Source organism: Narcine bancroftii, chromosome 5, assembly GCF_036971445.1.
Source record: "Narcine bancroftii isolate sNarBan1 chromosome 5, sNarBan1.hap1, whole genome shotgun sequence".
Lineage (NCBI taxonomy): Eukaryota > Metazoa > Chordata > Chondrichthyes > Torpediniformes > Narcinidae > Narcine > Narcine bancroftii.
This window is the reverse complement of record NC_091473.1, coordinates 40588772-40600851: the sequence shown is the minus strand read 5'-3', so window position 1 is coordinate 40600851 and position 12080 is coordinate 40588772. Positions and strand designations below refer to the sequence as shown.

Here is a 12080-nt window from a genome sequence, read left to right as displayed (position 1 = left end):
GAAATAGGGGAAACAAAAGAACCTGCAGAAGATGAGGTTATCATTTGAAAAATCCTGATGGGGCAAGTTTCTTTGGAAAGACACTGAAGTGGCTGATTGGAGGGAATCAGTTTGTGTGTGTCCAATGAGCAACAAATCTCTCACTGAAACCAACAAGAACCTTCCTGAGCGGTAACCATTTACCTTTAAGCACCAGAGCTTGGTGAAAATTCATAAATGTTAAATTCTGTGGACAGTATAAATATTGCCTGATACCAGTGAACTTGGAGGAGTGAGAAGTGAGATTGGACTGTGAATCAAAGAACTTCTCTGAATTTATACCCACATTACATACACGTGTGCTTAAAATTAGAAGGGGGTTAAGTTAATAGTAATAAGTTAAAGTTTGATCCTGTTTTTATGTTTAAAGAAAATTAAAAATGACTTTTGTTTAAGTAACCATTTGTCTTAGTGAATTTCTATTGCTACTGGGTTTTGGAGTCCTCTGGGCCCATAACATTAGCTTGTTATAAACCTACATGAACATCTACATCATTTATTTCTTTGATTTAATACAGTATTACATTACAATTCAAAAATCCATCCCACACATCAGTTAATTTAATGTACTTTTCTTTTTATTAATGAAAAATGTTCAAATTAGTCTCATTACAACACAAATATACCGAGCAAGCATACTCAGCCTCCAAAGTACCAGTGAAAAAATGAAACTGAATTCTATACAAGGGATAGAATCAGTGCAAAAATATAATAGGGTTTTTCATAAGACCATACCAGAGTCTAATGATAGTAAATTGAAATATCCAGTGACATCTTATTTAAAAAGTCTTTATAAAAACAAATACAATTTGACCATACAAGAAATGCAGTAAAATAAATTGTACTACTATTTTCCCATAGGTATCGGTACTAAAACACACTTTACACTGCCACATTTTCCACAGAACTCTTGCATCGTAATAAATGGCGGAAATGGAACAGGAATTAATACATTATTCCAGACTGTAAGCATGCCGAATATTTAGAGTGTCTCGCAGCATGATGTCACGCAGACGCCACAGTGCATCGACCATGGTTGTGTGAGCACCTTTACTCTTTAACCAGTGAGAAGGCAATCTACTCTCTTGTTCTTTTGTAAGGTGGACATCTTGCCTTCGTGCTGTAAAGAAATACAAGGAAAAGCTAAAAAATACGGACATGTATATTACTTTCAAGGCCCATTTGAGCAGATACGGTTGAAAATAGAGGCCACAGCATGGTCATCCAGAAGATAATTACCTACCCCTAAAGTGCATTAAAACATTCCTAGGCAGGACTTGCAATTAAAAAAAATCCAATCAATAAAATGTACAAGTTTAGGCACCTCTTACTCAATGGATACATGTTTGAACACTGTTAACTACATTTAGTTTTGCTAGAATGACTAATTGAAGGCCATGATGAATTAGGAAAAAACTGTGATGCTGTTACGAGCAGATTTCTCTCAGATATACCAAGGCACCGGGAATTTGAGAATTTCCAATTTCCTACAAAATCATTTTAGCCATTTGAAAATTAAAGATACCAAGACTAATGTACCGATCACTATCTATTTGAGCAAGTGAGACTTCATTTTTTAGGAAGAATTAACAAATACCTCGGAAAAAGAAGTTAATCTGCAATCACTGCAAAATAATTTATAGTTCACAAAACATAACACCCAAAAATAATGCAGCAAGTAAAGAGACCATTGCAGTTTTGACTAAAGACTTTGTTACTTGCTGTTCTTTGTAAAATTCTGCTGACTGATATAATTTATATTATTTTCATGCACAGTTTCTCACCTGAAAGTGATTGGTCCCACTTGCTGACGGTGTTAGAATCGGCACGGAGGCCCTCAATATATCGCAGGTAAGCTTCAGAGTGCAGTAACCGCTGAGTCTTTGGCGGAGGAGCCACAAACATTGGGGTTGATGGCTGCTGCTGGATAGCTTGTTGAGCAGCCACTTGTGTAGGATATGGAGGTGGAGCTTGCTGACCCTGAGGTCCAAGATTAGGATGAATACCAATCTAAAGAAGTTACCATTGTAAATATTACATTAAAACTATTCATTTTAATTTGCCTTTAGATCTTACTTAAAGAATGCTGTCTGAATGACAATGTAATGTCTGACGATCAGCATTAACTAAACTATATTTAATGAATGTAAACATTAGATTGAGAAAGCACCTAATCGAATAAATTTTACCTGTTGGCCATATGGGGCTCCTGTAGTGGTCACAGTTGGAGAACCTCCCACCATGGTGGTCACACTTTGACCTAGAACACCTGGAGTTCCAATTGAATACATTTCAAGAGATTATAAATTTAACCAAAGATCAAAAGATTCACAAATTATCTTTTCATGCTCACTTCTTAAGATTTTTCATATTATTATAATGCATCAAATGTGCTGAAAATTTTTACAATAATTTTTTAATATGGCCAAGTTTCTCAAAGTAGGTAGCAAAGGTACCATTTGAAGTTTTGTAACCTGACCTGGAGACTGCATTACCTCTCAAAATATATTTTATATGCAATAAATCAAGGTCAATATTCTGCCTCTGCGTGAAAGAAATTTTCATTTCAATTTGAATTAACTAACTCCTTATTCAGATTCCAGCTCCAGATTTACTCACCAATAGAAAACTGCTGCATTTCATTGAATTTTAACTAGCAAGAATTTTTTAAAAAGTGATAGTTTGTTGAGCACTGCAAGAGTTGGGTTTCAAAGCCACTCAATTTCAACCTTATCCTTGGTGGAGAGGTTGATCCAGTTTTTCTTTAAGGGAGGCAGGAAAAAAAAGATAAAATCTCCTCATATACTTCCTGACAGGTGATTCACGGCAGCTCGCACATGAGCTAGGAATGGGGTACCTTTACTAGCTCAAAGTCCACACGGCCCAGTGTAGAAACCAGGAAGATACTGTAATACATTTCACACCACTATAGAAGAGCAAAAATAGAACCAGATTTAAGATGTATCCTCAGAGCACAATGAAATGGATTTGCATTTTAGAAATGAGTGAAAAATGAAATGGCATTGTAAATGATTTCCAAAATAAAACTATATTCCAAAGAATAAATGTTCAATGATATAAAGCTCCGAGTTCCATGAAATACTGACCCTTAAGTTTTTAAACTAAAGATGCATTTTGATGTCACGGTTAATGGTTTTCTACTGAAGTTATTTGCAGAGCTTTCCAATGGTCAAAAATACAAAGGGATCTATTGTAGTTCTGTACCACTCCCCAGCCCCAAGGAAACTGAAAACATTAACAACACTGAGAAGGGTATGGCATGTGGTCATGATCATTTTTATACCTTTGACACTAAAGAATGTTCCTAAATTTACCAGATCAGGGATAAATGAGAGCAACAGGCTGATTTTGATTATGCATTAAACCTAAAATATTTCAGATTACTGATAGGAATCTTGTACAATAATGTGGATCACAGAAAAATCACTGATGATTACACAAGGTAGACACTAGCAAGATGCGACTATTTAGGCAGCTCTCGCACCAATGGAATCCATTTGAAGTTATTCCCCTACCTAGCAAGTTAAAAGCTAGCACCAATTTTATTCACACCCTTTGGGGTAGCCCTATTTTAAACCTTGATAGAGAGAGATTCAAACCACAATGGTTGCAAATGGCAGTTATTAATTCCATAACCAAACTGGATTTCATAATGACTAATGCTTTCTTCTTAGGTCTGTTTTCCTTGCAAATATTTGTAATGCTTTAAGAGGTTTAACCTAAAGAGCCAAATAACCATGGCTGTTGGTGCTGATCCCCTGAAGAACTAGTAGGAAAATCATGTATGCTAGCTGCTTACAGATGCTACAGATTGATTGGTATGAAGAGAAAAATCCCAACCTCTTCAGTCTTTCCTTATGATTCAAGCCCTCCAGTTCAATCAACATGCTCATGAATCCCTTTCCTGCTTAATAACGTCTTTGCTATAATTGAGCAACCAGAAATGCACAAAGTACTCCAAATATGGTCTCACTAACCTCTTGTACAGTTGTAACACAATCCCCACACCCCCCCCCCAACTCCTGTACTCAATGGCCTGACAAACATGCCAAATGCCTTCTTCACTACCCTGTCAACTTGTGTTGCCACTTTGGCAAGGAAATAGTAACCCAATTACATTATTGTTAGATAAAGTAATTGAGAGACAATTTGGAAAGTTGTTTTACCTAGAAACTGAATTCAAAATATTACAAAATTAATTATCTTTAAAGCCACAGTTTCATCAGAAATTGATATCCTTCTGGAATGAAAGGAAACTATTGGAAACCTCAGATGCAAATACTTAAAATTAATTTAGCAGAACAGTACAGAACATGTCAAAAATGCATCAATACTTTCAAAAAGAAAAAAATTACTGAGAAATTAGCTCAAAATATTCAGTTTGAAGTCATAATATTGCTAATATTTAACCCAAATTTCTCAAAGAAAAATGACTTAAATGGCATTCAAATAAATATTCCTCATCTTTTGTTTTGCATGATTAGAATCAATGATTGTTTAAAGCAGAATGACAAATGATAAACAAAATAATGATTGAGCAATGATGTTCTTACCCAGCGGTTGAATGCCTGGGGGAAGGTGGGGTGGTGGAGGCACCCCAGGGTGAAGTGGCTGCATGCTGCCCAAGGTGGCCATGCCATCAACAGGGCCTTGTAATGGAGGCATGCCTTGTGGGTAGCCACCTATCATGCCTTAAAGGATAACAACAAATTTCAAACATGCATCAAGGATGAAATTAACATGCATGTCTAATCAATGTTCCCTCTAAACCAGCTAATGTTATGAGAAAAAATCTCTCAGATTAATAATTTTAGATCAATAATAATATTTTGAAATTCACCAATAAAATGAACCAGTTCACAATCAATTTTGGATTATTAAACCATGAGCAGGTACATTTATTTTCTGATCCACCAATACTTAGAGGGAACTTTGGACTGTCTAATGAAACATGCACTACAAACTAATGGATAAGAAGTACAACTAAGGAATGGATTTGATTAGTATGTGATGAAATAACAGGGTAATATGCAGATATACACACATTTTATTACATACTTGCACAGGATTAAAATGTGTTGTGCCACATCTCTATCAAGCTACTCAGAAAATTTATTTTTCTAACTGAAAAATTAAATTACCTACCTTTGACAGGGTCTTCTCCATTCTCTGAATATTATCCATCACATACCAAAGTCCTGTCATCCAATGAGGGAAACCACAGGGACAATGTCCCTTCAACTCATTTCCATTGTAAAATTATGCTAAGCCACATGACTCATTTTCTTTTTGTATTTTATATAATTTTATCTTCTCTTATACTTTCAACAATGCAGGCCATCCAGTCTATGCTGACTCCCAGGGCATATTCCCACTATCCCTCTCCTTACTTCCTCACATCCCAGCAAATTATTCTCCTTCACAATACATCCATCAACCCCCCCCACCTCCCATTGACTTTTTTTTGCCATTAACCTACACTAAGAGATAATTTACAATAACCAATTAACCTTTCAAACGTTTCTGGGATGTAAAGCAGAGATATGAAGGAAACCCCAGATTCAAGTTCTCGCCCAGAGAAGCAAAGCAATATAGCATGCAAATATTGAGTGAGAGTCATGAGTTAAAAAGGTCTATTTAAAGGAATCCTCAAATCTGGGCCAACAGGGAGAATGGCAATATGGAGGATAACATAATTCAGAAGGAGGAGGAGAGTTCCTATTGAAGGTAGATGACCAGAGTTAAATTTTTCCTGTTATTTTCCACATGCTATAGGATACTTCATATATTTGTGCTGTAAGAAGGGGGAGAGCGTAACCTTTGGTCTGGTCTGATAATTTTATAATCCCAGAATTGTAACTACTTAGTTTACAAATTAATACAAGAATTTTTGATGAAAATATAATTATGTTTTCAAATAGTAATTGTGCTTATGCTGTCCAAAGATGTGCCTATAATAGTTTAGGATTTAGCCTCTTCTCCAAATGCATGCATGTGGACAAACTTGCCAATGTATTTAACTAACCAACTTTTCTCCAGAATTGATAAAAATCTATTTCCTTCTCAAGAAGTTCTCTCTCCTTGAATTTTTAAAAACCCTGTTAAGATAAAGCCCTGCATTTCTCTTCAAATATACCATATTGAGATTCAATCCCAAGACAATCAATGTTCAAAACAAGTCAGAAGATTTACCTGCCAAAAACAACAAAAAGGAATTATTAGTTTTCTCTAACTTCCTATTTTCAAGTGGAAGAGCAAGTTCTGAAATAATTATAGATTATATTCATTATGCAGTTTATTCTGTGTTGAATTATCCTAACTTTCTAGTTTAAGAGGATCCATGAGATGATTTGAATTGAGGGAAACCAAATTTAAAATACAAGCCATTGTTGTATTGTCTTCCCTGCTTGGTGTCAAGCCGCTTTCAAGAGGCCAGAATTCCCGAATGTAAAGCCGCCTAAAATACTCGAATGCGGCTGTCGAGAGACCACCTGAAAGCGGAAAACCTGTCCCCGAGGAGCACTTACTCAACCCACCTCGGGGAGGTATATTCTCTGCTTTGGAGTGCTCCCTCTAGGCACCTGAAAGCAGCAAGGTAAAGCAGCTAGCAGCTTTCAGATGCCTAACAGGGGGCGGGCTGATGACAGTCAGCCACCTGCTGCCTGACAGCACCCTGACGCGGGACTACACAGCAGGGGCGGCTGGTGCGGGACTGGAGCGGTCGGCGCCGGCCACCTCAGCCTTGATGTTCCGCGCCGGCTGCCCCAGCCCCATAGTCCCACATTGGCCGCCCCAGCCAGCCCCGACAACCTATGCCGGCCGCCCCAGCCCCGTAGACCCGTACCAGGGAGCTGTCAGGCAGCGAGGAAGGGCTGTCAGACGGTTGCCCCTGCCCCGACTCAGGAGCCGGCATTTTCTCCGCGGCACCTCTTCCCGCTGCAGACCTTTCAGGTGGCAAAATATCGCCTTAAGCGCTGCCTCCTGAATGTCCCTTCACAGACACCCGCAGCCACTCTGGAGCCGCATTCTCCAGGCGATTCCACCTGAAAGCAGCTACAGAGAGCTCTGATAAGGAGGTATAGTAAAACGCGTTATCCAGAATTCAAGCAACCACCAAAAAACCTGCAGAAAATAAATAGGTAAAAAGTACTGGTTTAAAATTGGCACACCTCACATTAAGCAACCAGAAAATTCACATATCCAGCATCTAACAATCCCCATGGTTGCCAGATAGCAGAGGCTTTACTGTACTATGGGATGGTCTTACTTCAATATCTGCAGCAATTACAAAACCAGTACTTTTAATAGGTTTTCTGATAAGATTTTGTAAAAAGCTTATTATAATTGCTCAGATATTAAAGCGATGCTTCATCAAGTAAAAGTACCATCAGAAGATCATGATTATTTACAACTGTTGTGATGGCCTAATGGAGATATAGTTCCAGACAAGAAAGGATTTGTTCGGCAAGTGCGAATTAAAACCAAGACTGGTTACTTAAATAGACCTATTACTAAAATCTGTCTTTTACAGCAAGCTGAAAGTTTTGATTTCTAATCTTACACTTAGTATATTTACTTTGTGCACCTGTAATAGTAATTATTATATATTAGCCATTAATGTCTATTATAATAATTATGGGCTAGAATGTAAAGGTTAAAACCTTGTGTTTTTGATTCTTAGTTAATCTCTTTAAGAGAACTATTGTTTATAGCGTTAACATAGTGACTATGATGTAATATGACATAATATCCGCCCAGGCTAACGGTTTGCTCTCATTCTACAAGATGTGAGGGAAGTGTGAGCATGAGAAATTTTTCTTTAAATTTGTATCTCTGTATATATCTTTGTGTTTTATAGCAGTCTTTAGCTATTGCTTTTGTATATGATAACTTTTGAGTAATTAGAGCTATGAAAGTCTTGTTGCGAACCTATGTAAAATGTTTATCTGTTCTACCAATGAATTAAAACTACATAAAGTTACAGCCACAGAGTTTGATTTATTGGATTAAAGAGATCTAAATTTGGGATATCGCAGCTCACGCTTTGGAAGATGATACTTTGAAATTAGGATATTTTAGAATAAGGAAAGTGTTGTCTATATTTTTATTTAAAGAATTCAAAATAGTTATTATCGCGTGACATCAAGAAATAAAATGGAAGACCTTGCTGCTGCTCTAATCAATGAAATAACACATTACAGGTGCTCTCCTACTTACAATGGTCTGACTTATGATTTTTCAAAGTTATGATAGTACAATAGTGTGACTGTCATTATTTACTTTCATGTACTACGTTAAAGTAAGATAATTGCAAGCATCGTTGATTTTTCCAGTAAAGCCTCCTTGGTCAATCACTTCTTTTAGTTCAGTCGGAAAGCTTGCAGGGACTGATACAGTGCTGTCGGGAGAAAGTGGGGCAGTGGGATCAGTGTGGGAACTGATATAGCGCTGTCAGTGTAATATGTGCTATACTTGTATTATTTTTAGACATGATAGGTTTGCTGGAACGTAATCTCATCATAAGCTGAGGAGCGAACACCTGCAGTTACCAAAGGTCCTATTGCATAAATAAAGTTTCCTGTCTATCTCTAATTACCATGTGGACTTAAATGAAAATGTAAAAATATCCTTCTAAGGATCCTCATCCCCAACCTGTAAAATTTTCTATCCTCTTAACAGCACTTTTAAACATTTTAACTATTTTTTCTCGTCTGCCCTAGTGTCTCCTTATGTAGCAAGGTTATCAAATTTTGCTTGTAAAAAAAACTTCCTGTGAGACACCTTGGTTTAATACATGAAAGGTGCTTTGTAATTGCAAGCTTCATTGTTACTGTTCAGACATTAAGTCTGTCTCTTTTTAAGCTAAATTATATTTGGTGATTGAATAATGAATGTATTAATCAAACACAGGAAAAGGCAAATCTGGAAATTACAGATGCCAACTCTTAATGATAGTATTGATTAAAATACACAAGTGTGGATGAAAATTGCTGGAATTTAAAAAAAGCTATTTATATAAACCAGTGGTTGAGAACCACTGATCTAAACAGTGGAAAAAATGTCAACAAGTGTGGAAGCATTCTGCAGCAACAACAATGTTGCACAACCTTTGTAATAATAGATACCTACACAACTCTGCAGTCTGATAACAAGAGTTACAAGAAATGGAGAAAATGAAATCATGTGACTTGATGAAAATAACTTCAAGGAACTCTATTCCTGCAATTTTCCTATTGGATGACTGGGCTATCCTTCTGTATGTGGAAGATAACAATGAGGGAAAAAATATTGCCAGATTACAACCAATGCACAATTTTCATCAAATGAATTAAAAATTCATGTACATGTGGTTAACCTTTAGCAATGGTTAGGACAGTATGTAATAACATCATACTTTGAAATACTGTACAATTATTAAGTGAGATTTCCAATGATTCATAGTTTTTAAAAATATAATGTCAGTTTTTTAAAATATAATATCAGTTTTTTAAAATATCTACTGATTGCACCAACTTATTTTTTCACTCTGGAAAGCTTTTATTTTTTAGCTTGGCTTTCAAGGTTTGGAATATAATTTATAGTTTTTGATTTTTGTGTAATTCACAAAACATTTATAAAACTGTACACTTTTTTGAAGGTTTGCAAGAAGTAAAAATAAAATGCACTGAAAACCACAATTTTTTTCTAACTGATAATATCTGTAAACAAAAGTAATTTGGTGCAACAATGCAGAGCTGTTAAAATCAAACAAACATACCATTTTGGATCACAAAATCTAGGAAAACATTAAACATTTTTGTTATGTGACCCTAGAGAGAGACTTTCTACATGTATTTTTGGTAAACCACCATGGTGCTGATGAAAACCCTGCAAGGCAAAAAAAAACACCAAAATGACACCCCCTCCCCCTTCCCCAATTTGGTTGAAAGCAATTTTCAATAGAATTTTAGGCCTTTGCCATTTAGCTAATTCTCGTATGCTACCTGTGACAGGGGTCATCTGCTGATGGAGAATTCCCATTGGTGTAGGAGGTGGTACTACCCCCATGATGGCACCTACAGGTGTACCAGCCCGTGGGGAGGCACACTGCTGCTGCTGAGCTGCACGCTCTCTCTCCTGCTGCTCAGCCTGCTTTGCTGCCCGCTCTGAAAAAACACGAACGTATATTCACAAGGGCACACCACTCAATTTACTTATTACAGCACAGAATTAGAAATTTGCACGGATGAGATAAAGAAGATATTTGCTTCAATTAACATATTCACAAAGACTGACCTACATTCCAACTCAAAGGGATTTTTGCTATTTTGTCAAGTATTAAAAATATATCCACACAATTGCCAGGATAAGTGAACCAAAGCCTTCTTCAAAATACTTTCAAAGAGAGATGAGACAACTCCTCTCAACCATAACTTGGCCCCAAATAGTTGTATATTACCAAAAAGAACAGCACTTCTCAGCATCTCCTGAAATTACTTCCAACCATGTAAAAGAATTGTATTCTGTAAAAGCCTGGCCAGATATACTTCTAACTGAATTCTTTATTTATGTTTAACAAAGTAAATCAGTCTGAGACATCAACTAATTACATGTACAGGGTATAGATTTTTGCCTATGTCAAATGTAACCTGAAGACAGATTTTAATAAACTTTGGTGCGTATGGAGTATATATTTAATGAATTAAGTGTTCAAGTAGCTAGCAGTAAATTCAAAATTACATTAACAAGATTTTGAAGTGAATGGAATTGTAAAGATATATTACCATCACCTATTTACAGAGATGGTATAATTTAGATACAATCTAGCGACTGTGATTTCAGCTTATTTCTAAATAAAACATATTTTTAATATCTTTGCTATAAAGAACAAATAATGAACTACCTTCATACTCTGCTTTTTTGACAGCCTCAAGGTTTCTCCATTCTGTACCCACAAGCCTACTCAGCTCTCCAAAAGAGAAGTCAGGATGCTTGGCTTTGATAACAGCTCTCATTTCACTGCTAAACAAGATGTAACCACTTGGGTTGGTTTTCCTCTTTCCTTCCTTCTGTTTAGTGCCCTTAATGGATTTAGGGGTTGACTGCATGTAAGCAAAACAGGACAGAAGATGTTAGCATTTCAAAGCCTTATATATCTATAGCGGGTGAGGAAGAACTTTGAGATATGACTTGTATCAAAACAGTGAGGCAAAGCCATATCCCATAGGACCTCAGAACATTTTCTGTTTAATTCTGCATAACTTTCAATCAGTCATTCTCTTTTTTAAAAAAATATTTCATTTTTGTTCATATATATATATATGAACATTTTCCATTTTAAAGATTATATCTATCTATCTATATCTGTGTGTGTGTGTGTGTGTGTGTGTGTGTGTGTGTGTGTGTGTGTGTGTGTGTGTGTATATATATATATATAAAAATACCTTTTCCTCACAAAACGCAACAACCCTTTCTTCCCCCCCCCCCCCCCACCCCACCCCCCACCACCACCCCCTTCACCATCAGGGCTTACAGCTGTGTTAAAAAAGAAAGTCTTCATTGGGGAAAATCACATTTTTATAATAGTATCATCTTTTAAAATTTATATTTGGGTCCCCATATAATCCAAATATGGTTGCCATATTTTTATAAATACTTCATATTTGTTCTTTAAATTATATGTGATTTTTTTTCCCCATTAGTATACACCTGTTCATCTGTCTTTCATCATGCTATCTGTAGAGGGGAGTCAGATTTCCAAGTAATCGCAATACATTTCTTAGCCACAGCTAAAGCTATTGAAACAAATGAAATTTGAAATTTAGTTAGTTTGTTACTTATTTCAATAAAATTGTCCTAAAGATAAAACTCCGGGTCATCCACAAAGGGCAGCCTTGTTATTGTTATTAGTATTGCAATAATATTCTTCGAAAAAGGTCTCACCTTCACCTACAAGCACATAGCATATACAGACATTCCTATTTCTATTCCACATATAAAACACATCTCCGATATTCCCAATTTTGATTTATGTAATTTCT

At 36.3% G+C, this 12080-nt stretch overlaps 1 protein-coding gene across 1 annotated transcript in view; it reads right to left on the bottom strand.

Annotated features, from left to right (window-relative positions):
* Nucleotides 1–595: 595 nt before the first annotated feature.
* Nucleotides 596–12080, bottom strand: part of pbrm1 (polybromo 1) — a 66765-nt gene continuing 55280 nt past the window's right edge. Inside the window, 6 exon segments of the mRNA XM_069937180.1 lie at nt 596–1159; nt 1824–2049; nt 2229–2308; nt 4614–4751; nt 10044–10205; nt 10943–11141. Coding sequence (XP_069793281.1) covers nt 993–1159; nt 1824–2049; nt 2229–2308; nt 4614–4751; nt 10044–10205; nt 10943–11141 — 972 coding nt within the window. The 3' untranslated portion in view covers nt 596–992.